Genomic DNA, 15098 nt, shown 5'->3' with positions numbered 1-15098 from the left:
ATTCCCTTGTCAATCTGGAATTTGTCAAATGACACAATTTGTTTGAACCTTGGGTCCATTTATCCACTTTTTAAATATGTATAGTATGGTTGCACACCATATTAATGATGTAAAAAGAGTGTAATTCTCCATCAAATTCAATCAGATCAGTTACAAACAATAAAATATAGACCTAAAGGAAGATTCTAACAACAGTTCTATTTGCGTATGCACAACTTTTTTTTTCCATGTTAAGGATGACCTTTGCATGGAATTGCCCAGGAACAGCTTAGGCCTGCTATGCTGACGAATGCGCAACATGCGAGAATTTCCCCAAACTCTCGGATGCGCATTAAAACGTATCTTTTCAGTAGTCATTTCCAACTTTTCACGCTGATGGTGCTCAAAATGCAACACAACCGTGTGGCCTAAAACAATATCGATGGTTGCAGGGTAGATTTGAAGTGAAATGGGTCGCGATGGTCTGTCATTTTTAAAAAGTGGGTCCCCAGAAAAAAAGTTTGGGAAACACTGATCTACAGTACAGTTCAGGATGCACCTGGACTTGCGCAGGACTGTTTGACCAAAATAAGGCTATCTGACGTTTGGTATGCTAGTTAAGGCCTAGCCTACTATAGGCCTACCCTGTGCTTTGTGAAAGTCTGACAAGCTATGATCTGTCTGTTCCGTTTCCATTGTCTGTTTGCGATCACTTTCCAATTCAGTTCACTCCATCACCATTGTTCTGTAGTGCCCCCTTGTGGCACATGTGATTCAGAATGCACACATCAACCTGCCAGGTCCAAACACTCCACACAAAGAAACATCGACAGAATGTAATCAAGCTTCAAGACCTTTTTAATAAAACATTCATTTGAATTGAGTAATTTCAGTAACATGATCTGAAGAAAGATGTACACATTCACAGTCTATGCTAGGATACATCAGTGCTACTTTATAACATTAATATTTCCTTTCACTATCATGAACAGGTGAAAAAATTAAAGAAGGGACCCATAACGTAACTTTACAAGCACAAATAAAATACATAAAAATTACAGATAACTAAATGCATCACTGACTAAGCAGGTCATTACATTTTCAGGAACCAATACTAGATACGTCCAAACCCACAACCATTTGAAAGATGATTACAAGCCAACATAGTGCTAGCAGAAAATGGTTGCAAATCATATTTACAGCTAAACAAAAAAAAACATTAAGCAAAAATAAAATAAATTACAGAACAGAAATCAGGGGTGGGTAGGGGCTGGGTGGACAGTCCTTCGTTATTTAAGAGCAATTCAAGCCAATGGCATCTGCAAACATCTAAAGAGGTTAAGTAACCTGAAGAAATACTACAAGCATGGACACCCTTGTTACAAGGGAAATGAATACAACTAATGGCCAACTGCCCAGCAATGGCTTTATGTGAGCACATGAGTTCATGCCCATGACTTTATCAAACGCGAACACTGAGGGACAAACTTACATTTCTCTTTGCATGACATGGCCTGTTACACAGGAAGTAGCTTTGAAGGTGCATAAAGAAAGTGCAGTCAAAAGCTCAGTAGCAACGTACTTTCTACATTTGAAAAAAACGTAAACAAAAAAATATGACATTTCTTTTGAAGGGCCCTGTGTGAAATCTCATCTTGTTAATCAATTACATTTATAAACATATATCAAGGCTTACAAATAACAGGAATTGCACAAGTAGGACACTAGGAACAGAGGTCAAGATAAGGGTCTTTTATGGGGCCCTTCAGAGAGTAATATCCCTGATATAAAAAAAAGGAAAGAAAAACAAAGATATCCCTTTCAGGCCTACATCTCGTCGGAACGGTGTTGCTGTAAGATGACCGATGTCGGTTTGGGGTCGATCCAGTTCTCCTTGGCGTTGATGCCCTCGTAGATGACGGGTGCGGGGGCAGCGTCCCAGTGGCCCTCGGAGGCCCTGTTGGTGCTCGGCTTCGGGTCCTGCTGGGCGGCGGCGTTGGGGAAGTCGGACGACGAGTTGCTGTTGACACCGGTCTCCGAGTCGGGCTGCTCCACCGTCTGCACGCCCGGCGTCTGGTTGTGTTTGGAGAGGATGGCGTTCTCCACCAACGGCGTTCCCACACCCACGTCCACGTCCTCCACCTCCAGCAGCAGCTCGGCTGACGTGTCCAGGGAGCGGATGTTCCTCGAAATCACTGAGGGAAATTGAGGGTAGAGTGAATTTGAGTTAAAGTCTACAACTTTGATTGGGGATGACTTTAGCTAACAAATTAGTTTACGGCTTGGGAGACTCACCATGTGAGGGAGCATACAGCTCTCCTTTTTGTTGATTGCTGCCAAATGGATTCACAGATGGGAATATAATCAAACAGAAGGACAACAGGAACACCTGTAAAACAAAAAAAAACATGATTAACAACAACATATACATGGCCCTCTATTAAAATAAAAAAAACTGATCAAACCCCCAGACAATAAAAACAGGGTTATTAGCTCCCATGCTAAAGAACAACAGAGCTGAATACATGAAATGCTACTTACCATAACACAGGTGCTGGTGGTGGTGGTCTTCATTGTGGACAGTTTCACAATGGCCTGAAGTTTTCTGAGCTGCTCAATTAAAGACCTAAAATGTGCCACAACAAAAATAACCAAACCACAACTAAGAACACATTTGTGAACACATGAACACATATAATAATAAGCTGCTGGTTATAGAAGAAACTTAAGAGGATAAAATGGCTTTTGAGAAGAATGGTTGCCTTACATGTTTTGCTTCTGCAAGAGCTGGACTTTCTTCTGTAGTTCCTGGTTATGGGCAGTGCACACTGCAACCCTACACAAATGGAACACAGTAAATTGAGATTTACAGTTTACAATTTGATAGACTACATTACCATGTTGTTTATGGCATCTAGATCTCTGGTACTCTTGATTTATACACAATCCCTGAGACAGGAGTGGCAGCATCCAAAGCAAGCAGCAGCAAACAGTATGTAGTCTAGTCAGTTGTTCTGTTGTACTGTTCTGCATTCTATAGTAATCGTGTCTATTGTCACAGACACTTCGGCACCTCACACATTCTTACCTGTTCTCAAGACCATCCACATAGGCTTTCTTCTTCTTGCGGCTCTCCTGGGCAGACTGTTTGTTCCGGATCTTTCTCCTCACACGTTTCAGCGTTCGCTCCTCAGCCTTCCGAATAAAAAACAAAAAAGGAATCACTGCATTTGTGTTGTCTAATTTTTTTCTAACAACCCTTTAAGGGTAGTAGACTAAGAAATATCTCAGAAATTCTCAGAAACAGTACCATAGGTTCACCCTATTGACTTGCTTCAAGGATATGTAGCAAAACACTACAAAGTCATAATAACCAAAAGTTAAAAATACCTTTGTGAGAGGCATGTGGCTTGGTATCGTAGCGCCTTCTTTTGCAAGAAGCCTCCTCTCTTCATCAGTAAGAACGATCTCCTTGAACTGGAACTAAAGATTACACATACACATCTCAGTAAAAGATATTTAAAGCTAAGACAAGACTAAAAATCCATCATTATTCTTGCAGCATTTTTGTGGTGTAAAACTGACTTCCCGATACCTGCTCTGGAGAGTTATTCTGATACATTGAATCCTCGATTGTGAGAGAGCAGGGAAGCTCATCAGAACAGTCAAGCTCATCAGAACAGTCGTCTTCAACCATGGCCTCCTCCAGGTCATCTGAAGAACAAATAAACGAAAAGCCATATTGCAATCCAGGTCAAAAACAAAAAGTCATTAGGGTCCACTCTAGGTCACAGCAGGGGTCTCCAACAGGTAGCTCGCGAGCTGCCAGTAGCTCCCCACCTGTTTCTAAGTAGCTTTTCAAAAGGTTTGAGGAAGATGTTCATAAATCTGATAACCCAGCAACATGTTAAAATTCCTATGAAATCAAATTCACAGAGAGAATGTAAATGAGTTGAAAGGAACCTTTAAAAAGCATTCAAATCTTATTCAGTTCATGTAGCTCTCAGAGGAAAACAGGTGGGAGACCCCTGCTATAGAGTCTATAGTCCATAACTCTAAATAGACCTCTGAAGTTCGCCTACAAAAAGGACCCAAAAGCTGCAATCTTTGCCCAAATAAGGAGATCCAGGTACCATCTTTGCCCATATAAGGAGAGCTTTGGGTCCTCTTTGTAGGTGAACTTCAGAGGTCTATTGACGCCTACATTTCTGTGAGGATAAAGTATCTATCCATCTCTTACTGAGATCGATGAAGACGTCAGAGTCGGGTCTTTCGGACCTGACGCTCTCGAGCATGCTGCCGTCGTTCTGCATGAGGGAGTAGCTGTGGTCCGACTGGACAGCCAGGACCTCGGGCGAGTCGTCCATACAGACAGGGCTGCAGGCCAGCTCCGTGTCGCTGCTCTGGGGGCTGGGGCAAACGAAGTTGGCACTGGCGCCTCCGCAGCCGCCGCTGTCGTCGGAGATGCCGCTGTCGCTGCCGCAGGGCGAGTGCGAGAGGCAGGACGATGCGTCGGCGGTCACCTCCTCGCCCAGCAGGCTGTTGAGGAAGTCCTCCGTGTCCATGGCATTCAGCACCTGAAATGGCACACATGCCAGGTTTCACTTGGACGGCAAGTACAGAGAGCTTGTCAGTACAGACTGAGTCTTGGCATTTGGGAAAGCACGATGAGGAAAATGCATGATGAGATGAGACTAGGAGGTCTGGATTCTAACTCTGCTCATTATTACCATTTCATTATCGCCCCATACACTGTGTGACGCAGCATTTACCTCAACGTCACAATTACACACAACCAGAACATCTGGTAGACATTATATTGTGAAGCACATGCAATTGAAGTCTGAAGGGCATACTTGTTGACTGAGCCTGCCAAAAAGTTATGACTCCAATCACTCCTCCCAGTGACACTCTCTGTTTTCACAATGACGTCAAAGCAACTTTCCGCATACCACAAGCTGTTGTGACATAATGGTCAACTGTAATTACTTAAGAAGATAATTACTGTAACTGTATAAACTATAATTGTAGGGCAGACTGGTTTATCGACTTATGACAAAAAGATATAAATCAATTATAGCAGAATGTGTTATACACAACAGGCAGGCAACATTTGCAATATTGTCAAGGTACACATTCTCTAGCAGTGTGTAATTAAAAGTGGAAACCTTTCAAAAACTGAAGAGAAAAGCAGATATCAATGCCAAAATACAATAAATTACATGAGATATAAAAAATCAATTGTGTAAACATGCTATGATTATTTCCCCAGAACTCACATCTTGTTCTGACAGCCAGTCGTCAAGCATATCCCCATTAGAGAATAATGGACCTTGGGTCCCAACGTCTTGGTCTTCAAAGAGGAGACCGAGCAGGTCTGCTCCATCCATCTCCGGCAAATTGTCAGGGAGAGACATTGTGAATGGAGAATTCACCGATTATCAACAGGGACCGTAGACCCTGAAATGCTGGTTTTACAGGAAACAAAATGCTTTGTTACTTAGAATAATAGGATGCCAACATCAAAACGCCCACACGTGGGCCACTACCAACAACACCTTACGAACAACATGCATTTGTATAGACTTAATATATTCAATGCTGAACAAGTAATAAATACTGTATTAATTTGTACAAGATAAGCTCGCGGACGTCGCCCTGCCATAAAATAATGGTATCCCCACCCATTACAAATATCACATGACACATGTAGGCCAGAAACATAACAAAGAAGCATGATGCCACATCCGCAGTACATTTACGTATGAAATTCAGACCAAACGTACACACTTCATGAAATTAAAACGAGCATGACACATACGTGTTTCGTTCGTTTTTAGATAGATCAGAATCAAAGACAGGAATAAAATAAATGGACGCGCTTACTTGTCAAAACACATGCACGTTACGTTGAAATTGGCTACAGTTGTACCCAGGTGTGCTGACATGTATGCTTTCCTAGGACTTTGCCCTAAGTTATCCGTCAAGCTTTGCACATACATACGACGCTGACATTAGCACGTCAGATGCATGCCACAAAAACAGGAAACTTGTTATCTGTAATTTCCTCAGACAAGGTTACAATGCTATTCACCCAAATAAATAGGATGGCTACCTTTGGGACCAAGAAAGCAATACCAAAGTAAAACGTGGCAACTGCCAAACGCATGTTGTTCAGCAAACCAGTTCTGTCAAACTAGTAGTGAGTAATCTAACACTAGTGGACGAGCTCTATTTTGACATCCAAGGCTAACATTAACAAGACTACTACCATAGTGTCTTCGTTAGCTTACGCCAACCAGCTATGTTGTATAAAAGACTAACGTTACCATAGCTGAGTCTACATTTGCATTAGTTATTTAAATGCGTTGACAACACATACATCAGGAATTTATGAATCATCTTACCTTTTGTGTCACGACTCTTGTATGCCTACTACTGTTAACACTAGCGTAAGATGTAGCAGTCACATGAATAGGAAACCGCAGGGTGTCTTGCCTTCCTGATGAAATCACCCTCCAACAAGGCAAAAATTGCGTCATCACGTACTGTAATGGCGAGTCACCGACGTCTATTCGACGTCTTCGAAAAGGATTCTGGGAAACCTAGTGTCAGTTGATGAAGGCTTTTTTTGCATGGGAATTAAATACATATGTGAATCTCGCTTCACAAACCTTTGGCCAAAAGCATAAACATCAGAAGGTTCATATTCAATAATAGAGTTTTATTGGATACAATGCATATTAACAAGACATGACAATCATGGCATTATTATCACACAAACTCAAAGGTGTCATAGCAAAGTTCGACAACATGAGCTCCATGCTCACCTTCTCCTGATCAGGCAATTAATTTTATTTTCTTGTCATGATGAAAAATACATGTTCTATACTTCTCTATTCCACTCAAGAACCACACTCTTGCTCCCAAAAAGAGATAGGCCAATCCCTGTTTAAGACAAGTCCCACTGCAAGATCAAAGTATGACGCACAGTTTAGATGTGTGCCGCAGGCTCCGGTAGGCCTTCAATCGGTCCTTTTTAGTGACAATTGTGACCGGTTCGCTGACCATATGCATCACCACTGGCATGCTGTCTACAGCACGGCGCTTGTGCGCACGGTGCAGCAGGATGCGGTAGACCCCGGTGATGGAGCTGCGGCAGTCCTTGCCCTGGTTGTTGTGCAGGTGCTCCGCGGTGATGCCCAGCGACTCCAGAATGTTCTTCACCTCCAGCTCGTCCTCCTCCAGCTCAGCAGGCTCGGCCTCCACCAGGTAGAGCGGGTCCAGCTTGAAGGGCTCCGCGGCCGGCGGGAAGTCGACCGGCCGTAGCCACTCGCAGGCCATGACCTGGGCCACCGTGAGCCGGTCGGCCGACTGCGGTTGGAGGATGCCGCGGAGCAGCTGTTGGCACGGCTCAGGCACGAAGGCCGGGATGATGTACGCGCCGTCCAGAATGCAGCGCTTGAGCTTGGCCACGGTGTCGGCGCGGAAGGGCATGGTGGCCGTCGCCATGAAGAAGAGCATAACGCCCAGCGCCCACACGTCCACGCAGGCGCCCATGTAGTGCTCGTCGCGGAAGAGCTCGGGCGCGGCGTACGGCGGCGAGCCGCAGAACGTGTTGAGGGTCTCCTCGCGCCGGCTCACCGTGCTGAAGCCAAAGTCGCCCACCTTGACACAGGTGCTGCAGGTGTAGAACACGTTCTCCGCCTTCAGGTCCCGGTGGATGATGTTGTTGTCATGCTGCAGGGAGAGAAGAAAAGAATCAGTTCTTAGTTCTTCAAGTTCTTCTCCACCAGGAGGCATAACAGACCAGGGTTCCACACATGACAAAATGAGGGAAGACATAACAGCCCACCCACCTTTAGTCTCTCCAACAACCCTTGCCATATCCAACATCTGCCTCTTTTATAGTATACCAAAGCTTTGATCAGGGTTCAACCCTCATTGATGTTTAATCTGAAGGGTGAAATTTGATTTACTAACCTGGCTTTGCAACACACACAAAAAATATTTCAAAGGTACAGTCCACAATTTGGTTTTGGTTTTGCGAGACTTGATTTGATTTAATAAACCAAAGCTGACATGATACATTAATGTGCTTTTCTTCCACAGACTCTGGTGCCCAACCAAGCTAACCCTTGACTGGCCATCTGTATGGCGTAACATACAGCCGGACACACTTACCATGTGCTTCACAGCCGACAGGACCTGGGAGAAGACAATCTTGCAGTCGATGTCCGAGAGCTTCCCCTCGGTGCTGATCTTGGTGTAGAGTTCTCCCCCAGCCGCATACTCCATCACCAGGTGCAAGCGCGTCAGGGTCTCCACCACCTCGTAGAGCCTTATGATGTTGGGGTGGTGCAGGCGCTCCATGCTGGAGATCTCTCGCGAAAGCAGACGCTGCGTCTTCTGGTCTAGCTTGGTCTTGTCCAAGATCTTGATGGCCACTTTGTCTGTGGGTGAGAAAGGGGACAACAATATACATGTATGAATAAAAGTGTATGTGGATGAATTTGTCATCTAAAAAAATGCACTACCATGAGAACACATTACCAGTACCTAAGTGCCTAATACACAATACCTAATATGCAACTGCAATACCACAAATGGAAAACCCCAAAGATCGCTGGTTATAACCAGAACAAGAAGCTAATATTCAATTGATGTCACATCATTGGTTTCATCTCTGCTGATCAGTATGGGTGCACAGTTCAACATCAGTATTTACATAAATAGTGTACATTCATCCACTGACACCATGCAGTGACAGCAACCTATGGTTTTATTCACATGCCAGTAGGAGATGTTTATAGGATAGGTTTGTAAGAGCTTAGGAGAACTGCAGGGCATGCTCTGTCTGTCTGTCTTTGATATCATAAGAAGTCTGAACTTGGACAGCAATGAAAGTGCTATAGTAATTCAATATGCATGAATAATTGAAGGCTAATGGCGACTTCTCCAAATCTGCTTTGTTAGGGGCACATTGAGAGTCTCATTACACCTCGTCGTGGATTTCCAGATGACCAGAGCAAGCGCCTTCTCTGCCCGTTCATCTCACTGCTGGAAAGGGCAGATCACATCTGTCCTCAACACGCCCTTTCACTTTCTAATGAGGGGAGCCGAAATTCGAGACGTCTGTGGAGAAACCCGAGACGTTCTGATCAATTCAGGCCAGACGAGTCATCCGCTCCCGATGTGGCGCTCAGAGGCCGCTGACAGAGGGAGTTGGGCAATCCCCCACTTCACATTACCATGTCAAGGAGGGCATCATAAAAATGATAAAATATGCAATACGCCGTGTCGTGTGTCATTGCTTTGCCTGTAATGTGGTAAGCGGCCCAAGGTCAGATATCGCTTGATTGCATCGGGGCCTAATTAACTGTGAGGGTGCTGTGCACTTCAGCTGCTGGTGGAAACTTCAGACAAGCGCGTGCTTGTGGGTGTCATGAGGAGAAGAAAATTAAGTGGGGAGTTAATACTTCCCACTTATGCTGCTATAATTCACAGTGAACACGTAAGCCATCTCATTCCCACGTGCATGATGGGAAAATACAGTTTTTATCAGTACAGTACTTCATCTGAGAAAACAGTGCCAATATCAACAGGATATATATAAACAGTAATTGCAAGCATAAGCACCAATGGATAATAATGATTTAATTAGTGGTTGGAATATCCATTAGATGATTTAAACAGTGTTCGTCTGTTGATGTTTAGAACCTCGTGTTACCTTTCGTCAGGGCATGGATGCCCAGCTTGACGTGAGAGAAGTTGCCACAGCCGATCTCGCCGCGCACCTTGTAGAAGCCGATGCGCCGGCCCACGGTCAGCTCGCGCACGACCCTCTCGTCCTGGCACATGTCCAGGTTGAGCTTCTCCAGGGGCGAGAGGCGTCGCGGCGGGCCCCCGCCGCCCTCATCGTCCGTGCAGATGTCCGAGCTGTCCTGCCGGCTCCAGCGGGCGTAGCGCTGAGAGGTGCCCCCAGGGGGGGCCGCAGGGGCCACGGCTGCCCCGGACCGCACCACGGGCACGGAGCTGGCGGAGGAGACAGTGCCCCCCTCAGATGGGTGCACGGCCGTCATCCCGTCCTGGGGATGGTGGAAAGGGGGGGTGGGGGTGGGTGGGGGGGTGAGCAGGAGGGAGTTTAACTCATGGCATGGAGGTCTGGTCTTTTTCAGGTGACAAACTGTCAAAGAGGCACAGCAGATGGATCATCAGCAAACACTTGAGATGGAAAAGTGAAGAATGGAAAAAATGTTTTGTGAACTGAAATGTGAATATGGACTGACTTGGAACTGCCAATAGACATTACAAGGAACACATAAACAATGTGCATATCATACAAACACAAATATGAGTAGCATTGCCATAATGGTAAATAAAGTCAATTGTGTGAATAATGTCAATAGCACTGGTAAATTAGCTTCTTGTCTGCACTATACTTTCCTAAAAATAGAAAATTCTGGAGTTGATACAGCAAGCTGATGAAGCCAAATTTAACACGCTTCATTGGGTGACTTTCTATGTGCAGTGACAGCTCACCTCTGCATCTTGTCCTCAGTGGCCACTCTGACCTCGGGCGTGTCCATGTGTCTCCGCATCCTAAAAAGCCCTCAGAAGTGGGCAGATGTTAAAGTGGATGAGGAGGAGAGGAGCTGGTGGTGCTGGCAGGTCCTGCGGCTCTTGACGGCGTCGGCCACTCATTAATAACGAGAGAAAAAGAGAGAGAGAGAGAAAGAGAGAGAGAGAGAGAGAGAGAGAGAGAAAGACAGAGCCTGGTGTTGAGTGCGCCGAGGACGCTGTGATTGCCAAACTCCCTGCTCCAAAAAGTGGAGGAGCACGTCTCCCCCTCCCTCTCCTCCCTCTCCTGCTGCCGCTTGCTGCTGCTCCTTTGTGGCCCTGCTCAGCGGAACATGATGTCCTCAGCAGGAAAGGCCGCCCTCCGGGGACTCTTACCGTCTCTCCTGCGGGCAGCAAAAGGCCCCTCTTCACCAGCTCCGCTGCCACTCCACAGGGCTCAACCGCCTCTCTCGGATTCTGGCTCCTCTCTGGCTCACGTTTCCCCAGGGGCCCGGCAACCTCCCCTCTCTCCCTTTCCGGCCACCCTGTTGTCGGGATTAGAACGCACGCTGGTTGTCACAGATCCTAATCCCGGCTTTACTTATCGACTCTGCAAATCTCCACCTTAGTCTTTGGCACAGCCAGGGATCCCCTTTACGCCTATGGAGGGAGAGATTGAGGGGGGGGGGGTGGACAGAAGGATTTAAAGAGGACATGGTGACCACTGCCATATGTGACAGGTGAGTTTTTAGGGCTCCTCATTAAAAACAGACACTTGACGACTAAGAACAACTAACAACAACTAACAACAATAACAACAAAACATCTGATCACGTGACTTTCTTGCCACTCAAAAACTTTTTGCACACAGTGATTTGCAGTGGGTATCTCCACCAGTATATTTTGAGAATTCAACAATGAGTTCTATGAGTGATATACAGGTTTATACTGGTTGTACAAAAAGAGTGGGTTAGAAAAGTCCTAAAGACATGTGCGTCTACTCTGAAATGTTAATTCCTAGAACATTTCTAGGACTCATGACAAAGATCTCACGTACAGTGAGCTCCTAACAACCTCCTCAAAGAGGAGACAGTTGTCCACTCAGTCAATTAGTTCTACAGGCTCATTGATTAGAGCTGGTACCGTGCATCCGACAAGAATGACTAAATGATGTTGACAAGAGAGAGATAGAGAGATAGATAGATAGATAGATAGATAGATAGATAGATAGATAGATATTCATCCCCAAGGGAAATTGCAGTGTTCCAGCAGCCATACAAACACAACACTCGCATAATCATATAATCCAAGATATAGCCTAAATAACCTTAAAGAGATTATTTAAAAAATATATTCTAAAAGATTATTCTTCTCTCTCTATGCTCAGGGGGAGTCATTATAAAGTGCTACTGCAGTAGGTAAAAAAGGCTTTCTGTATCGGTCTCTTACAGCTTAGTTGGCATAGCCTCCAACTGAAAACAACTTTGGTGTTTGAAACACATGAAGTACGTAACCATGGCCACACACACAAAGGCTGATGGACAACTGATGACTTGTGAGGCGGCATTACATCTTGTTTCTACCAAAAACATTCTAATAAACATAATCTATAGGGTGTGAATGGTCAATGTCCGTATACTACCTGATGCAAAGTATTCTGCTATGTGATAACAGCCGACTGAACAGCTGTTAGTTAAGAGTCACATTTCTTCTGAGGTAAGCTTTCAATGACATGAATAGAAATTAATAATAATAAGCGCAATGCGGTCATATAGTGTTTTTTTTTTTCAAAGTTTTTTTTCCAACGTTTTTTCCCTTAGAGTTTTTGGGTCGATGATTCCCAGCACACTGAAATGCCTGGGCACATGATACTTGGTGGGCACTAGGCTGATAAGGAATAAAAGCTTTTGGCTCATGGTTTTTTTTCACACACACACACACACACACACACACACACACACAAATGCACTCACTCACTCACACACATGCATACACACAATGGCAGTGCACCCAAGATTGTACAATCACATACACAGCCCACTGGCAATGCACACATGCACTGCACATACAAACACACGTGCACACACAAATGAATACACTCACTAACGTATATATACTGTACACACTAGTAGACATATGCAGACTTGTCTTTGTGAAGCACTGCACACAAGTCTGTACAGACACACACACACAGGTGAACACATACACAGAGGTACACACACACAGGTACACAAACACACACACACACACACACACGTGTGCACACACTGATAAAAATATAGACATACTGCAAAGCAGTGTATAATATCATTAATGGCAGATGTATATGTGTGCAATGCAAATACAGACTTGTCAGATTTTACTCACAGGATCAAAAGAGTATATATACTTATATTATACTTAGATGCCACCAAATGTCAAATAATACAATACTTTGTCTAAATGCGGTATATAGTTTAAATGCTAAACTAAAATACTACTAAAATAAAACCCACCGTTACAATACAGCCAGCAATATCTAAAGAACATTTTCCTTGAAATAGAATCCTTAGCTAAATGGCCGGTCCTGATTAGCCTTCGCTGATGACCACTTCAGTTACAATGAAATAATTGGGTTCCATAACAATTGAGACAAAGAAAAACTAACCACTGGCATCAGACTGGTTTTCGCCATCCAATTAATCTGGAAGAATTAAAGCCCTTCCACCATCCATGTTTTAGCATGCATAAGGTTTGTGTTTTAGCGTCTTTGATTCTCTCCAGAGCCAGTGGGTCTGTGGAGGGGGGAGGAGGGAGCAAGGCAGAGGAAATCAAAGTGTGTGCCTCTCCAAGATGAACACTCCAGCTCCTCCACCTTCAAACACCCTTCCCGTGCCTCTCCACCCATGAGTGCTCCCCACTGATCTCAGTTCAGGGACTGGCATGGACGGAGCAGCTTATTCATGTGGGATACAGGTGTGTCTGTGTGAAAACACGCAACACACACACAGGCACGTTTACATTTCTGTGAAAGAATACTTGATTGCCATAGACCTCATGAACAGTGAAAACAATCTGTCACATGAAATGAGGAGCTTAAAGGTAATCGACTATTTAGACCAAAGACTGAAAACAAAAGGCGTGTCAGGCAGACCTTATACATCACAAAGGGACATCAAATCTGTGGCAATTAGAATAAATGAACACATTCCAAAGATGTCATTCTGAGAAAGAGAGCTGATTTGGAGGGATTCCAATGTACTCTGCACTCTGCCATTTCAACACATTCTATACTTCTGGTGAAGACATGGAAACCAGGCCTGAAACCTGCCGTCATTAGGGTCTGTTTCACTAATATGCCAAGTAAATTCAAGTCACTTTATTTATATAGCACATTTAAAAACAATAGGAGTTGAATATGTTAAATGACAATGCGGTATCTAGGTTTCTACATCTATGGTCTGTTTGACCATTTCACCTGGTTGCCTGGCAATGCATTGTGCTTGCTTGAGTGTAGCCACCCCATCTGAGGATTAGGCTGTAATTACTAGCTATCAGCTAAGAGAAGCGAGCTCACCATACACACTGCCCCGGTGTTGTATTTCTGCAGTGAGATTTCACTTTGCTATTGGACGGACATTCACCAGAGGAAACTCCTCACCTCTTTACATTGGGTGGGTATATGTCATAAGCATAGTTATAAACAATCACTTAACAGAATGGATGACATTACCCTAAGTGACAAAAAAAACAATGTTTAAGTAAACAAACAGACTTAAGAATGGTATCAAATGTTCACCACTGAGTAAAAGTTGAATATGTGCTCTGCATGTGTATGTCTAAGACATATCAGACTATTAACATGTGCTAGAAAAGTTCAAATAAGTAACAGACAAAACAAGATGAAAATCCAAAAGAGTTGTGTTTCCCTGAATTTCCCTGAAAGGCTACCAAACCGTTGATTATAATTCTTTTTAACAAACATCAACTCACATTTAATGACTACCATTCCATTTCAACTTAACAACTGTACATGAACAGAAACAACAGTATCAGTATACAAGCATCTACCCATTTTCATGTGCCTTCCTGAAAAACGACCAGCATGTAATTCCAAATAGTGCGACATTACTCACCAGCTGGCTTTGAGCTGCTCAAGAGCCTGCACGTCAGGTGGTGCAAATTGTGGAGGATCATCAAGCTACTGACATCATCTCTTCCCCATCGAGACAAAATAACAACATGTGCCTCGGCAGTCAGAGAGAATGCTGGGATACTCACTTCAAAATCACCACCAGGGAGGGGAGGGTGAGTGAGGGAAATGAGCAAAAGAAAGAGAAGGAGAGAGAGAGAGACAGAGAGAGAGAGAGAGAGAGAGAGGAGAGAGAAGAGGATAAAGAGTGGGTGAGTAAGAGTGAGAGAGAGAGTGATGTGAGCAAGGGAGCAGCACATTGGGGAAAAAGTTTAGCATACAAAAACATACAAAAGCAGACTCTCTCACTCACTCTCTCTCACACACACACACACAGCTCCCCCATGTGCATTAATTGAGATGCCTGGTCCAGGAGGATAAAGAGCTC

General features: G+C 44.3%; 2 protein-coding genes across 3 annotated transcripts; both read right to left on the bottom strand.

Moving 5' to 3' along the window:
* Positions 1-819: 819 nt before the first annotated feature.
* Positions 820-6478, bottom strand: creb3l3l (cAMP responsive element binding protein 3-like 3 like). Its single transcript, XM_076289296.1, has 10 exons — positions 6387-6478; positions 5259-5447; positions 4220-4556; positions 3575-3693; positions 3370-3462; positions 3068-3174; positions 2747-2815; positions 2521-2605; positions 2275-2368; positions 820-2174 (listed from the first exon to the last, which is right to left on the bottom strand). The coding sequence occupies exons 2-10, from the start codon at positions 5394-5396 to the stop codon at positions 1807-1809; spliced, it is 1410 nt and encodes a 469-aa protein (XP_076145411.1). The 5' UTR covers positions 5397-5447; positions 6387-6478; the 3' UTR covers positions 820-1806.
* Positions 6479-6954: 476 nt separating this feature from the next.
* nim1ka (NIM1 serine/threonine protein kinase a) lies at positions 6955-10061 on the bottom strand. Of its 2 annotated transcripts, none has more exons than XM_076289774.1 (4): positions 10002-10061; positions 9710-9947; positions 8164-8432; positions 6955-7719 (listed from the first exon to the last, which is right to left on the bottom strand). In XM_076289774.1, the coding sequence occupies exons 1-4, from the start codon at positions 10059-10061 to the stop codon at positions 6955-6957; spliced, it is 1332 nt and encodes a 443-aa protein (XP_076145889.1). The 2 variants fall into 2 exon arrangements, with proteins under 2 accessions (XP_076145889.1, XP_076145890.1); XM_076289775.1 differs by having other exon boundaries at positions 10020-10061.
* Positions 10062-15098: the final 5037 nt, after the last annotated feature.

This window comes from Alosa pseudoharengus, unplaced genomic scaffold, assembly GCF_046254945.1.
Source record: "Alosa pseudoharengus isolate Yale_2024_CS ecotype anadromous, Long Island Sound unplaced genomic scaffold, YU_APseudo_1.1 YU_APseudo_1.1_scf_17, whole genome shotgun sequence".
Classification (NCBI taxonomy): Eukaryota; Metazoa; Chordata; class Actinopteri; order Clupeiformes; family Clupeidae; genus Alosa; species Alosa pseudoharengus.
Note: the sequence above shows the minus strand (reverse complement) of the source record. Positions and strands in the feature narration are given on the sequence as shown.

Bases quoted from the DNA above. Each gene is read 5' to 3' on its own strand.
- creb3l3l (XM_076289296.1), bottom strand. From the start codon at position 5,396: ATGTCTCTCCCTGACAATTTGCCGGAGATGGATGGAGCAGACCTGCTC. The intron at 2,369-2,520 runs GTAAGTAGCATT...TTTGTTTTACAG, and splicing joins CCACCAGCACCTGTGTTATG to GTGTTCCTGTTGTCCTTCTG. The intron at 2,175-2,274 runs GTGAGTCTCCCA...AATTTCCCTCAG, and splicing joins GCTGTATGCTCCCTCACATG to TGATTTCGAGGAACATCCGC.
- nim1ka (XM_076289774.1), bottom strand. From the start codon at position 10,061: ATGACGGCCGTGCACCCATCTGAGGGGGGCACTGTCTCCTCCGCCAGC. The intron at 9,948-10,001 runs GTGCGGTCCGGG...GGCACCTCTCAG, and splicing joins CCGCCAGCTCCGTGCCCGTG to CGCTACGCCCGCTGGAGCCG. The intron at 7,720-8,163 runs GTAAGTGTGTCC...CTCTCCCTGCAG, and splicing joins TGTCGGCTGTGAAGCACATG to CATGACAACAACATCATCCA.